The 15,519-nt window shown below is 39.5% G+C and overlaps 1 protein-coding gene across 1 annotated transcript; it reads left to right on the plus strand.

Annotated features, from left to right (window-relative positions):
• The first annotated feature begins 7,150 nt into the window (after nt 1-7,150).
• Nucleotides 7,151-11,998, plus strand: sra1 (steroid receptor RNA activator 1). Its single transcript, XM_015403093.1, has 6 exons — nt 7,151-7,388; nt 9,518-9,631; nt 9,715-9,798; nt 9,876-10,030; nt 10,265-10,373; nt 10,986-11,998. Exons 1-6 carry the CDS (start codon nt 7,364-7,366, stop codon nt 11,279-11,281), a joined length of 783 nt encoding a protein of 260 aa, XP_015258579.1. The 5' UTR covers nt 7,151-7,363; the 3' UTR covers nt 11,282-11,998.
• The last annotated feature ends 3,521 nt before the right edge of the window (nt 11,999-15,519 follow it).

Raw genomic sequence — 15,519 nt, forward strand, 5'->3', positions numbered from 1 at the left:
TTTTTTTGGGAAATCAGCAATCCAGTGAATAAATAGAGATCAGTGGATTCACCACACAGACCATGTCACCGCACTCTACCATGTTGAAAGGTCAAAGTTTACCTCATCTCGGCAACTCGCAACTTTCCAATTGAAATTACGACATGAGTTGGTATTCATGTGCAATTTTAATGTCGGCTTTTGGTATTTACCATAATTATTAGACAACATGAAATGCAGTTCTTCGTGTGTGTGGGAGGTTCTGTTAGTTGGTGCTGATTTAAAAAAGCCAAACAACAGCAGGTGAGTTTTGGTTTCTTCCCTGTAATGAGTGGTAAGGAGCAGCTAAGCTAACTTTGGCAAACAGGCCAACAAGGGTCGGTTTACTCAGTATAATTGCTTTTAATGGCTTACTAATCTATCTCTATTATTTCTCAAGTGTTTTATATATATATATATATATATATATATATATATATATATATATATATATATGTAGTAATGTAGAATTCAAGGCGAGACAATTATTTGAACAGCTGTCAATCAGCTAGAATTCTGACCCTCGAAGACCTGTTGGTCTGCCTTCAAAATGTCCACCTCCACGCCACTATTTATTAACCTAAATTAGATGTACCTATTTGAGGACATTACATAAAGACACCTGTCTACCTCATATAATCAGTAAGAACTCAACTACTATCACGACCAAGACTAAAGAGCTGCCCAAAGACACTAGAGACTAAAGTGTACCTCCACAAGGCTGGAAAGGGCTACCAGGAAATTTCCAAGCAGCTTGGTGAGAAAGGTTCCTCTGTTGGAGCAATCACTTTGAAAATGGAAGAAGCTAAAAATGACTGTCAATCTCTCTCAGAGTGGGGTTTCATGCAAGTTCTCACCTCACCGGGTCTCAATGATCATAAAAAAGGCAGGAGATTATCCCAGAACTACAAGGGAGGAGCTGATCAGTGACCTGAAAGGGTTTGGGACCACCGTTTCCAAGGTTACATTTTGTAATACATTAAGACGTCATGGTTTGAAATCATGCATGGCATGGAAGGTTCCTTTGCTTAAACAGGCAATGTGAAGGCCCATCTCAAGTTTGCCAATGACCATTTGGATGATCCAGAGGAGTCATGGAAGAAAGTCCTGTGGTCAGATGAGACCAAAATAGAACTTTTTGGTCATAATTCCTCCAACCGTTTTTGGAGGAAGAATAATGATGAGTACCAACCCAAGAACAACATACTGTGAAGCATGGGGGTGGTAGCATCATGCTTTGAGGGTCTTTTTTATGAAAATGGGACAGGGCAACTGCACTGTATTAAGGAGAGTATGACCAGGGCCATGTTTTGCGAGATTTTGTGAAACAATCTCCTTCCCTCAGTTAGAGCCTTAAAGATGGGTCAAAGCTGGGTCTTCCAACAAGACAATGACCCGAAGCACACAGCCAGGATAACCAAGTATTGGCTCTGTATGAAGCATAACATGGTTCTGCTGTGGCCTAGCCAGTCTCCTGACCTAAACCCAATAGATAATCTTTGAAGGGAGCTCAAACTCCATGTTTATCAGCGACAGCCCAGAAAACTGATCTAACCCGATCTAGACTGATCTAATTTGTCTGCAAAATCAACACCAAGTTGATTCCTTGTAAGTGCAAACCTACTTGGCAATAACTTTGATCTGATTCTGATCTAGAGAAAGTCTGTGTGGAGGAGTGGGCCAAAATCCCTCCTGCAGTGTGTGCAAACCTGGTAAAAAAATTACAGGAAACATTATACCTCTGTAATTGCAAACAAAGGCTACTTTACGAAATACTAACATTGATTTTCTCAGGTTTCCAAATACTTATTTGCAGCTGTATTATATAAACAGGTAGTTAAAAGATCATACATTTTCATTTCTGGATATTTTTTATTTTTAGATCATGTCTCTCACAATTGACATGAACCTACAATGACAATTTCAGACCCCTATATAATTTCAAAATATCAGGGTGTTCAAATACTTATTTTCCTCACTGTATGTGTGTGTCGGTTTGCGTGTGTATTTAATTAACCTGGGATCATAGCAAGTTACATTGTTTATAGGTTAAGAGATTACAACAGCAATTTGCATTAGTTTACCTTAAATTGAAAGGTATAGAGGACAATCATTTATTTCCGGGTGGATCATCTAAATAAGTGGTCCTCCTAACTGTCAATCATTCTGGTGATATATTTACGTAAGGCCGTCCTACATGCTCGTCACATTAGCTATCTTTTTCTGCACATGTGCTCTTTCAGGTGTATATATGTGGTGAGCTTCAGTATGAGACAGTCATTGAAGCTCATCTTTCTCACCGTGGTTCTTTAAAAATGGCCGAGGGTCATAAGAGAAAAAGCATCCATGAAGTGTAAGAGAAGAAAAGAAAGGTCTCAGCTGAGGCAGATATATCCCAGAGTGCTTTGCATGGAGAGCTCTCCTTACAAAGCATTCTGGGATTTGCTGTCACAGCGATCCGCTGTCACCGTAGACTGTTGCTACTCAACAGCAGCGACTAATAACAGAGATGGCGCAAGCACCGCACAGTGAAGGTTGAGCGACAACGAGGAGCGAAAAGCAGTAATCATCTGTCCAAACGGTAAGTTAATTGAGTTCACTATAAAGTCCGCCATATATTTACCGCTCTTTACTGTATAGAGATTGAGGGATTTAGGAGTTAGGGCGGAAGTGCAGACCCAGTAAGCTTGTATGAGCTATGAGAACAGCAACTTTTAAACAGAGCGTGCATGAGGAGAAATGGGCTTGTGCACGCTATCGCACTAGTTTAATAGGCGTTCCCTCTCGGGAACAGGTACAGGGTTGTGCATGTGCTTTTTCTTTTAAGTGGAGAGGGCGGGTCTCTTAAAACATTTGCAAAAATGCTCCACAATACCTTTAGCTTGCTAAGATTTTTTTTTTTTTTCCTGTGATGTGTATTATGCTTTATGTAATAGTCCAGCTTTGAACAAGGGGAAGGTCCTGCTCTGGAGGAACTGAGATGTTACAACTTTCAATTGTTCACATTGAAACACTCACATTTTGCTCAATGAAAGAGTGCTAAAGCTTGTCATCCAGAATAACTTCCTGTTTGTCAAAAGGGCACAGAAGCACTTGCACTTGCTGCGGAGGATGAGGAGAGCCCACCTGCCCCCACCCATCCTCACCACCTTCTACAGAAGCACCATAGAGAGCGTTCTGACCAGCTGTCTCACTGTGTGGTGTGGAGGCTGCAGCGCCTCAGACTGGAAGAACATGAGAAACTTTTTCTTTCTCCAGACAGCAGAGAGGATCATTGGGTACCACTCCCCTCCATTAAAGATATTTCATCACAGTTACACAGCTCTTAACCTTTCATATCAATGCCCTTTCAACCATGTCTTTAAACTGTTATTTATTTTCTCATACACTGTTTACATTTTTATCACTGTTGGACATAAATGGAAATGTTCATTTTACTGCTAAGCTGCTCATTCCCTATTGAAAAGCTGTATGCATCAAATATTAATTCATTCATAAAATTTTTCTAAGTCTATTTTGCCACATCCACTGGATGGATGGACGGATGGATGGATGGACGGATGGATGGATGGATGGATGTATAGACAGTTGGATGGATGGATGGACGGATGGATGGATGGACGGATGGATGGATGGACGGATGGATGGATGGATGGATGGATGGATGGATGGATGGATGGATGGATGGATGGATGGATGGATGGATGGACGGATGGACGAATGGACGGATGGATGGATGGATGGATGGATGGACGGATGGACGGACGGATGGATGGATGGATGGACGGACGGACGGACACGCTTGCTAAACTGGCGGGAACAGGGTTACTTCGTCTGTCAGACCCATAGACATTATATATGTAGACTCCTCATTGAGTACTGGCCGAGGTGCCTAGAGGGCTAAAACCTATTGAAAAATTACCTTTAGCTTAGATTACACATTATTATTCAGATTAAAAACTATTTAAACTGAAGTCAAACCAGAGATATATACAAAGTTATATATTTTGCAATTAAATATTAATATGATAAACACAAAGTTTTATATAAATATTATATATTTATATATTATTATTATTATGTATTTTAAGGATTGCTCTTTAATAATGAGGATTATGATCTATAGAGGAAAATTTGTTGGAATGTGAATTACAAAAGAGTAAAGTTATTATTTTGTTTTTTTTTAAATATAATTTTATATCTATTTTTATTTTTTTGTTAAATTATTTTCACTTTTTTGTGAAATCGTAGTGAATGGTAAATTTATGTTGTGTCCAACTAAAGGCTTTTTGTCCTTATAAGTTGGACTAAATTTCTTCCAAAAGTCTTTTGTAAACTATAAATTTTTTTTCATCTTGATTTACTCATATGCAAACATTTGTTCCAGCCTAACTCGTGGGTTTGTGTTCATTTCTCTACAGGATAGGGCTACTTTACTGAAATTAATTAGGGGATTTAATTGAAAGAAACTGTAGAACCAGTCCCACTCTCACCAACATAGAACCTATAGTTTATTGATTCATAGATAGATCTAGATCACACAGAAAAAATGCTAGATTCATCCTGCTGCAGCTGAAAGGATGTTTCCAGCTCTTCTTCTTATGTTTTTTATTGGCGGATGGCAGCCTACTTAAGGTGCATTTTTCCACTACCTACCAGACTGGACTGTGGTCATCAATGATCTCAGAAGAAAGTTATTGATACATACCACAGTGGTATGCACAAATCTGCATATTATCTATCAATCAATATCCTTACAAACTTACATATAAATGAGTATGTGTGTATATGCACATGCATGCACACATTTATATTCATACTATAAATACGAATAAATAATCCAGTGTTTTCTAAAAATCTAATTAACTGATTTCTAGCAGAATTTGATTTACTTATTAAAGTTTTATCATTGAAAATCCTATTTTTTCTCTATTTAGTGTTGACATAAAGTGCTGACGATACTTTGATAACTTTCTACATTCTACAAATACATTCTTATGATACATGGTCCACTGTTTCCATTTGTTTACAATAATTATAATTCCCTGGTTTGCCTATTTTGAAATGAGAACTATAAAGTCCTGTATGACCAATTCTAAGGCGAGATGTGACTTCCTCTTCTTTCCATTTGCACAACTATTATCCGCCACAGTCTTTTGACTTTTATATAGATCTCTACCAGTGTCATGATTATCCCAATGTTGCTGCCAAACCTTACAGTTTTTATTCTGAATTATAGAGCTACCCTCACTTTTGCTTAAAGGAATACTTAAGTAAATAATAGAGATGTCCGATAATATTGACCGTCCGATATTATCGGCCGATATTATCGGTAATATTAGCATAATTATGTGGTATCTGTGCATATCTTTATTGGGTTTCCCCCCGATAATTAAAAGCCGATAATATAATGCCTAGATTTTGCAAAATATGTTGACCGTTGCATGTCCCTGATGACGTCATTAAACCGCGCCAGACAGCAAACTGTGTAGCAGCAGCTAAGCTAAACTGTTCGTTACGAAAAATGTCTGCAGTGTTGAACTTTTTTAAAGTTTCAAATGATGACTTGAAAGTTTGCGATTTGCAACGAATGTGAGGTCCTTGTCATGTGTGGGGGAACCAAGACTTCGTCCTTCAACAGCGATCCTACACTGGACTTCATTTGTGTTTACATTTCAATTCTGTGCAATACAGCTGTACTGGTGAGGTACACTTTTTTCCTATTTGTGAAGAAAAGAGATGTATCTCTTGTTTGAATATTCATTGTCAGGTTAATCTCAGGAAGACCATATTCCAAAATGTTTTTTTGAGAATGTTAAAAATAAATGTCAAATTTTGCTTTTTCCTGAAGTTGAAATGCTGTTTTTATCCTCTACAATGGTAATTAATTGTGGAATATACAGTGTGTAGTAGGGTATCACAGTAAATGTAGGTTTTAGCTTAAATTTTTTGATTGGCATGATGTGAAATTAGTTTCTATCGGTATCGGCTTATATCGGAATCGAAAATTCAGCATTTGGAATATATATCGAATATCGGAAAAAAGGCAATATCGAGCATCCCTATTAAATAATATCTGATTTTAAGGTTTTTTAGCCAGTATATCTACTTCTTCATTTCCTTCAATGCCTACATGAGCAGGAATCCAGACAAATCGAACAAAACATTTCCTATTATGAAGCTGAACTAATAACTGATATATATCTAATAATAAATCTAATCTACAAGACTTTCCAGATTTGATACTTAATAATGCAGCTTGATTAATTAAATAACTATTTCCTTCCCTAACATTATATATGTTTCCAGCTCTAAAGAAGCTACATCAAATGAACTTGAAAGCCACCTGACGTTGTGCTGACGTCACTCCGGTGTATGAACGTGGCCACGTGTCCCGGACATGTTTAGAAAAATGTCCAACTGGTAAAGCTAGACGTCACAACAGGAAGTAGAGTCAATTAAATTTAGTTTTGTCAAGTTTACTGTCAGACAAACTACCCATAGCACAAGGACACAGTTAGCCATGCAGTAGGAAAGTCTAAGGTTCCAATCCCAGCCAGGTGTATTTCTGTATGTGGTTGCTCCAGCTTCCTCCAATCCTCCACAACATTATTGACTGAATGGGCTGCATGCCCAGTTTGAGCCCTCTGAAACTCAATTACTGCTGAAGGTTTACAGCAGCATCTTGGCCAGAAAATACATTTAAAAACACATTTTTGCCCAGTATAATTTCTTACTTATAGTAAATTAATTTAATTTTTATTAAGACAAACTCCTTCCTATTATATTCCTATTATATTTAATACTATATTTAAATTCAAATATAGTATTGTCGCTCCGTTATAATTTAACACAGATTTAACGCTTTAAGATTTGTTAAATGAAGAAAAGAATCACGATAAATGTCGTGACATAGATAATTAATTAACTGTAACAACAGACGGATCGTGACCTAATCAAAAGTGGTTAAACGCCTGAATCGTTGTTTAACAAAAAGTAAAAGATAGAACAATGAGATTAACATAACATTTAAACAATTAGGAGACTCTAATGTGTAAAAATAAACATCTTGATAGTTTCCGTTTGACGTCAGCTGCTTTTATTTTGACAATCTATGCGGAAGTCATGATTACAATTATCTAGTCTAACTTATTCGTTTCGTCCAACTAACAGATGACTTCGTTTTGATTCAAGGGGATTTAAAGAGATTATATTTAATTAAATCAAAGTTTAACTGAAGTTTTTCTGAATCTTTTATTCTGTAGATCTCTTCCGGTTAGCTTAGCCTGTAGTTTCGCTCAGCCTCTTCGGATCCGTGAAGAAGTGGCTTTTTAAAAGCTCCAACATGGAGGACATGTACGTTAAACCCGGTGAGTTACCTCAACTGAAGCCGAACTGACGGTGAGATCATTACCAGAGCCAACCTGCAGGTTTTAAAGCAGAACAGAACTCTGTTAGCCGGCTGCTAACAGTCAGCGAGACAAACCCCGTTCAGAAATCTCTTAATTCAAAGTTCTCTACTCAGTCATAAAATACCCACTGGATTTATTGGGATTCGATCGGGCGCAGACAAGTGATTTCTCTAAAGTATTAAATTCGGCATAATGGTAACAGATCTAATTTAAACAATTTACTTGATAAATATCAGTAAACTATTGTTTACTGGTTCTGATGGAACCTTGGTGCTGATCACCAGACAGCTTATTGTTTATTTTATTTTCCCGATTAATTTATAAAGGAATTATTTGAATGCGGTTTGTTCTAAAATAGAGAAATGATAGTTAGTAAGATTGAAATAGTTAATGTATAATATTATAAAAAGAAAATCTCAGGGTGAGGTCTTTGATCCTATTATGAAAAACTTGAATGGTGGTTTATAGTTTTAGCATATTTAAAGTATATCTTTCTGGCTTATACATATGTAATTGCAACACTAAACTATCTTTATTGGTAAGAGAGAGCAAATTCCAGCATTTATTCTTATTTATTCTTTAACCCAGAGGTCTTCAACGGTTTCCAGGCCATGGACCCCCAAACTGATGGCGAGATGGAGCGGGGACCCCCTAATTATATATATATATAGTCACTCTATTACAGATGTAATGTAACGAAAGTCATTTGCCCTTGGATTATAAAGTATTTCTGATTCTGATTCCTGGTTGATGGGACAGGTGTTGTGAATGAAATGGTGCCCAGCTTGAAAGAGCTCCTGTGTGTCGCTGAATGTGTGCATTGATGACTGAAAGACATCTTCTGCCTCCATTTAACTGTTTACTGCAGTATGTTGAATTCATGTTTATTTGGATTTAAAGACATTTAATTAGTGGAAAGAATTCACCAGGGGGGGAATATGAAAAGAAGTCTAATCAACCAAAACTTTCGCGACCCCCATGCAGTACCTCCATGGACCCCCTGTTGAAGACCTCTACTTTAACCCAAACTGCATTAACCATACAACTGAACCAAAGGTTAGCAGAAGCAAAGACTGGATCAGATAAACCAGTGATGAGGCTGAGTGAAGAAGAGAGGATTTATTTTTTTGCATAATTTTCAGAAAAAGGAAAAAAAACAAAAATACTATTGGCATGGTATAAACATCAACCTCTGTTTCAGTCACCAAAGTAACATTCTCCCCAGAGCTAACCTCCTTTCTCTCCTCTCTGTCTGTGGTCACCTACAGAGAAGTAAAGTAAATCAAATTATTTGTTTTTTACAATTCATTCTTTTGTTTAGCAACCTTTAAGATAAGATAGATTGGTTAGGTGGACATCATCAGGTATGAGAACAACTAACTGTATGACTTATGACATTTGGACCCTCTTTCTGTTCTCTGAGAAAGTTTTCCGGTTTTACCAGAAAACACCCACACCCCGGGCTTCCACCCAACGGGTTAACGCAACAGAGCGTTAACCCGTTGGGTGTGGAGATCGAACCGGGTACTTGCAACCTTCTCAGAACACAAGCACACTGCTCTAACCACTAGGCCAACCAGCTCGTCTATTCCTTATGCCTGATGCTTCAACTCCTCATCAATCTGGAGCAGAGCAGATCGTTCCCAGCAGGAAGTCTGTTGCTATAAAGCAAAGTGGAGTCGGTGGATTGTTAAAGATGACACGTGCATGGCTGCTTTCCACTGTGGATCCCATATTACTCTAAAACAGTCTTTGAATCGCTCCCGGTGGAGTAGGGTGCTTGGCAGAATCTGCATCGGTAACTCCTTTGCAGGTCGTCTGTGGAGCTAAGCAGCAGCAGCAGCAGCAGTACCGGCACTGACCCACTTTCTATGAGAAGAAGCTCTCAGCTCAGGATGGATGTTCTCCATGTTTAGGTTCATGCCTGCAGGTCCAGTGAGGTTCCTCCTGGGTAGCGGGTGAACAGAGGACATGTCCTGTCGGTTAGAACGTCCCAGTGTCCTCATCCAGCATCGTTACCTGTCATTTAAGAATCTCCAGAATTTTTCCTCAACTCTGACTTTATTTCAATTATTTATGTTTCCAAGGCAACCAGGAGCGGGGCTGGAATGACCCCCCTCAGTTCTCCTATGGGCTGCAGATGGCCCGCGGACCTCCGAGGACTGCTTTGAACAAGAGAGCCGTCCCCGCGCTGAGCTCAGGTAGGCGGTCCGCCTGCTTCAGCCCACTGCCTCTGTTCAGTTATTCAGAACTAAAAAAATAACTGCATTTGATTCTTCTCCAGGTGCAGAGGCATCGCCCACCGCTCCTTCCCCCTCCAGACCCATGGCCCCGCCCATGTGTGGAATAGCTCCGCCTCCTCTCCCAGGTTTGGCTCCAGGCTGTCTCAGAACTTACTCTCATGTTTTTTCATAACCAAATAAAGGCTTTAACATATTCTTTCAGCTGGACCGCCCCCTGCTGGCCTGGCTACGCCTCCTATTCACGGGGGACCAATGAGATCACAGAGTGAGGCAGACGGCAGCCAATCAGAGCCAGATATAGAGGTTGTGATGTCAGTGTTGAACCGAGCACTGGATGCCTGTAGACAGAGTGTCAAAGTGAGTTCATACCAGCAGGGGACAGCATCACCAATGACTGGTAGACATGTTGAATAAAAGAGTAAAAGAGAAATAATTAAACTTTTAAGAAGTTAGTTGTTTTATTTCAAGGAGCTTGTTATTTTATAGAGTGGGAGCCGCTGATTTAAATCATCAGTTTCCAGTCATTTAAAGTTTTATTTGGCCTGATAGAAAAGACAACAGTAACCTGTTTAAACTTCCTGGTCCTGACAGGTTCAGGTGTGTAATGAAGTGGCCAAGAGGCTCCGCCTCTTGGAGGACAGTTGGAGGTCAGGGAAACTCAGCCTCCCCGTCACCAGGCGCATGGAAACGCTGAGCCAAGGTAACCAGGTCCCTGTCTGAAAGCCTGAACATCTGTCTGACTGAACATCTGTCTGACTGACGGAACATGGGACGATTAGGGGTTTGGGAAATAATCAATTTGGCGATATTCTGATTTTCAGCTGTCCAATATAATATTGAACTTTCAGTTCAAATATAAGTTTGTTAAAAAGAAAAATATATTTATATATCTAAATCAATAAGGGAAAATGGGCTTCCTCTGCACCGCCACCCTGGTAGATAGTTCCTTGGAGCACTTTTACTGTGCGCCGCAGCACCATTTCTGTAGTTGAGGTGTTCACGGTAGAAGATGTGGACTGATTCAAAGCCCAAACAACATGGATTCTAATGATTATATACAGCTCTTGCTTTATTATCTATACATTTCACTTTGGTAGCTGGGAAAATATTGCAATGTAGATTTCAAAATCATTATAATACGGTAATGTGACCCAAGTATCGTTAGATGTATCGTATCGCATTAAAAACTCACCCCTAGTGAACAACTGTCCATCTGAACATCTCTGTCTGTTTGACTAAGCATCTATCTGTGTGTGAACATCTGTGTGTCTGTCTGAACATCTGTCTGACTAAGCATCTATCTGTCTTCCAGCGCTGCAGTCAGGTCGTTGGGACTCAGCCGATGAGCTCCATCGCTCTCTGATGGTTGACCATGTGACTGAGGTCAGCCAATGGATGGTCGGCGTGAAAAGGCTCATTGCTGAAACCAGAAATCTGAGTCCAGAACATCTAAAACCACTTCAGAGTTCAGCAGAACCAGTCCAGGAGTCCACCAGAGGTGTTGAGGACTCTGTAGAACCAGACCAGGACACTGAAGCAGAACAAGGCCCTGAAGAAATGGACCTCCACCCTGTGGAACCAGTCCAGGACCTGGTATCCCAGTCCTGAGTGTCCCAGAGGTTCTTTTGTTGGACTTTAGTTAAAACTGATGAGGATTTTGATGCGATTCTTAAGAAGTTCTATTCCAGACCAGTTCTGGATCATGAAGCTGTTCTATTTCTCTGAGTGGTTGGGCTACCAATTCCACTTTGGTTCTGTTGAGCTGGTTTCGACTCAGGGCTGGTGTTCCTACTGTTGGCATGAAGGGTTTTGGTCCTGTCTGGTCCTCCTTTTAGAACTGGACTCTCCTGACTGAAGACCCAGTCAGAACACCTGGTACCGCGGGCTACAGTTCTGGCTGAAAACACTCCTTTAGTCAGAAACACGATCTCTAGATTCTTTTGAATAAATTCATAATGAACAGAACCTGGTTTCTTTCTTTAACTCAGGAATGGCTCTAGATCCCTTAGACCTGGTCCCATCTCTAAAAGATTAAATCTCCTAATGTCAGATTAAACCTCCTACTTTCAGATTAAATCTGTCAGATTTAATCTACTGTCAGATTACTGCGAGGTTAAACCTAGTATCAGGTTAAACTCTCAAGATTATGTCTCCTACTTTCACATTAAATCTCCTACTCTCAGATTAAACTTCTTATTGTCAGATAAATCCTCCTACTGTCAGATTAAATCTTTCAAATGTAATCTACTGTCAGACTAAAAATGTCAGATTAAACCTCTTACAATCAGAATAAATCTGCTTTCAGATAAAATCTACTGTGAGAATAAACCTAGTATCAGTCGATCCGCTGCTGTTTGCTGAATTATTGGGCCTCATGCAACATTTTCCTATTCTTGTCTTAAATTTCTCATCCTTTTTCTCCTACCAACGCCCCAAATCAGATTCAATAAATGTTTTAGCTTCAGTAAATGACAAACTTACGGAAGAGGATTAGGGCCACTGAAAAAAAAAAGAAGTTGACTGATTTTTAAATTTTATTTCAGTTTACATGGGACTTTTTTCTCTGACTTTAATCTCAGAATTCTGACTTTTTTCTCAGAATTCTGACTTTTTTTATTGTCAGAATTCAGTCAGAATTCAATCAGAATTCTGATATTAAAGTCAGAATTCTGACTTTTTTTATTGTCAGAATTCAGTCAGAATTCTAAGATTAAAGTCAGAATTCTAACTTTTTTCCCATACTATACTGAAATAAAATGAAAAAAATCAGTAAAATTTTATTTTTTCAGTGGCCATAATCTTCTTCCGTACAAACTTGATGCAGTCAACCTGTGTTCTGAAATGTAAATCTGCAGTTACCGCCTCAAGGATACCATATAAGGATACGACTTCCCACGCTGTCAGATGGTGCTCATTCATAGAAATGGATTTGAAGATGAAGAAGAAAAACTTTTAAGGTTTAGAGATGAAGGTTCTGTGAGACTGAGAGCTAAGAAGCAGGATTAGAAGGACCAGAAAAAAGCCAAGCAAGGAAATAAGAGTGGAGAATGACGTGGTTGGACATTTACACAGGTAAAAATAAAATAAGAAGAAAAATCCAATGATCCAAAAACAGTCAATGAAAACTACTGATGGAGGCAAGAGTAGCAACATCTTATGTAAATATTCATGAGTTCACCATCAACCAACACAATAACGTTCTGCTAAATCTACTTTAAATTCACACACACACGTACTGTACATCTCGTCTGTCATCCCTACATCTACTCAGACATAAACATCAAAATGTTCACAATTAAACTATCTAATCTGATGAATTCAGACCCAAACTTCCACATTTAGTGTAATAACAAAACCATTAGCTGCCATAGAGGGAAATGAATGAAAGTCTGAACGTTAGAGGAGCTTTGCTGAACTTTCATCCATTTTCTGTTCCAGATGTTATTTCAATAGTAGCTTGATCTCACATAGAATCACTGACTGTTCTTTTTTTGGATGAAGTGACAAGGAGTTAAACCAGAGTCTCCTGGATACCGACATGTCAGATGCAGGTGATGTGACCATAAATTCTGTCATCAGCTAATAAAAATGTAATTTATAATTGCAGAGCTGCATAATATATAGTGATGCAGCCTAATAAAATGGGGAAAAAAAGTAAAAACAATTGTGGTCATTTAGTGAAAAATAGATCTTGATAACAGCTGAGCGATTGATAAAGTTCCCTTGTCAGTCTGAGGCACTTGGAAAAATTAGTTCCTACCTGAGAGAAAATTAGAAATAGTAGAAAAATTGAGAATTTTTTTCTCCTGAAACCACTTCTACAAACGTTTAGGAATGAAATTGTTCTTGGATGAGAACTATTGAATCTGTGATCGACCTCATGGTCTGATGAGAAAACCTCCAGCCCTACATTTAGCCGGATTACTGATACCCAGCTTGAGGAAGCAGCACTTGTAGAGCCTGGGTTGGTCTTTATGGAATGGATGAGGCCTGGATTCTCTGATCAGGCTAAAAGAAGTCTGACTTCATCTCTAATTCTGGGATTTTCTGAATTCAGCCCTGGTTTGTAAAATTCCAACGACAACAACATAATCCGGACCAAGCAGCCTAAGGCAGTTTTTAATCCAACTCCCCTGTTTCCTGAGGCTGCAGACTGGTTGTAGTACTAGAATCAAGCCAGCAGGTGTCAGCAGAGACTTTTGGAGGTTCTGTCTGATTCTTGGACTAACAAGGCTGATCTGACTTTAAAAAAAAGCCACAGATTTGTTTATAAAATATTTCCTTCATGAAGTGAAAAAACAGCCTGTATCTGTCTGATAAAGGATTCATACCCTGGTAACTGTTTACTTAGAGCCTGTCTGGCAGCAAGTATGATCTTCAAAAACAGTACATGTTCTGATTTAAACAGCTTCAGATGAAGAACAAAATATCTGTCACCAACAGTCTGGAAGGGTTGCATAACCTTTTCTGGTTCTTGGGGAAACCAGTTCAGAACCACAGTCAGATCCAATATTCACACTCAAAAAAGGCATGGAACAGTGGAGAATCTTCCTAGGAGAAACCCAGATCAACCACTTGTCCAGGAGGAACTCCAGCACCTGGAGGACCTCCTGTCTTCAGTAAAACCAGGAATCCTGAAGAAGAACGTCCAACCAACAGATTAGACTCTCTTTTGGATCTACAAGGTGTTGATCTGAAGCATAGAACCAGGTCCAGCTCTGAGTAATCAGAAGAATGTTAGAGTGGCCTAGTTAAAGTCTAGAGGACCCTAAAAGAAGGATGAAGCTTGATAACCTTCCTTTGTATCTGAATTAAAACTCATAATCCAAGCAGAGTGTGTCCAAAGACCACCACAGTGAAGACAAAGACATTAAGGGGTTGATTACTTTTAGATCAATGTATTTTTGGAGAAATCTTCCTCTTTAGTGATTGAGGCAATTTAAACATTTAAATATCATCCTGGGTTCCTTTATCTGATGCCAAAATTTTTTGTTATATCTGAGATAAAACCACAAGTTCTGATGGGGGTGAAAACTTTTCACAGCGCTGCAGCTCCAGTCCCTTTGAACGACCCGGCAGACTTCATTTAGACGTCATCCTGGATCGGATGATCCCCTTTCCTGGAACGGACAGTTTGGATGCAGAACCTCTGGCTGCTTCTGGACCTAGAGGAAGTTCATTCATCTGGCAGGTTTCTGTTCATCAGCCAGTCCTCCCAGTGCTCCTATACAAGTGCTGTGTTTTCAGAGAAAAGTTTGACTTCAGGCTGAACTTTGCTGACTGGGCCACAATCCTCCTCCTCCTCCTCTTCATCTCTGGAGATCCAGGGAGGAGGAGGAGGAGGAGGGCGTGAAACAGGAAGCCAAGCAGAAAGAAAAATGACAGAAAGACGGAGAGAAAGAAAGGAGTGAATCCCAGCAGAGTGGCTAAAAATAAACCGAAGGAAAGAAGAAAACACTGCAGCCGCACAGAGATCTGGACCGATCCAGAAACTCATCCTTCTCAATGGATTCAGAACCAGGTTATTCACAGCTGGACCACAATCTGATCTACTGCTAATCCAGAACCAGAACCCCTAAAGGAGATTATTCAGAACCGATTCAGAACTGATTTCATGAATACCAGGGGCCACAAACAGTCAGGGGCCAATATGTACCAGGGGCCACAAACATTAAGATGCCAAACTGTATCAGGGGTCACACATAGTCAAGGGCAAAAATGTAACAGAGGCCACAAATAGCCAGTTGCCAAAATGTACCAGGGGCCACAAACATTAAGATGCCAAACTGTATCAGGGGTCACACATAGTCAAGGGCAAAAATGTAACAGAGGCCACAAATAGCCAG

Source organism: Cyprinodon variegatus, unplaced genomic scaffold (genome assembly GCF_000732505.1).
Source record: "Cyprinodon variegatus isolate N-32 unplaced genomic scaffold, C_variegatus-1.0 Scaffold1438, whole genome shotgun sequence".
Taxonomy (NCBI): Eukaryota; Metazoa; Chordata; class Actinopteri; order Cyprinodontiformes; family Cyprinodontidae; genus Cyprinodon; species Cyprinodon variegatus.

Coding starts and splice junctions, on each gene's coding strand:
- sra1 (XM_015403093.1), top strand. CDS start 7,364: ATGGAGGACATGTACGTTAAACCCG. Junction 7,389..9,517: donor GGACATGTACGTTAAACCCG/GTGAGTTACCTC, acceptor TATGTTTCCAAG/GCAACCAGGAGCGGGGCTGG. Junction 9,632..9,714: donor CGTCCCCGCGCTGAGCTCAG/GTAGGCGGTCCG, acceptor ATTCTTCTCCAG/GTGCAGAGGCATCGCCCACC.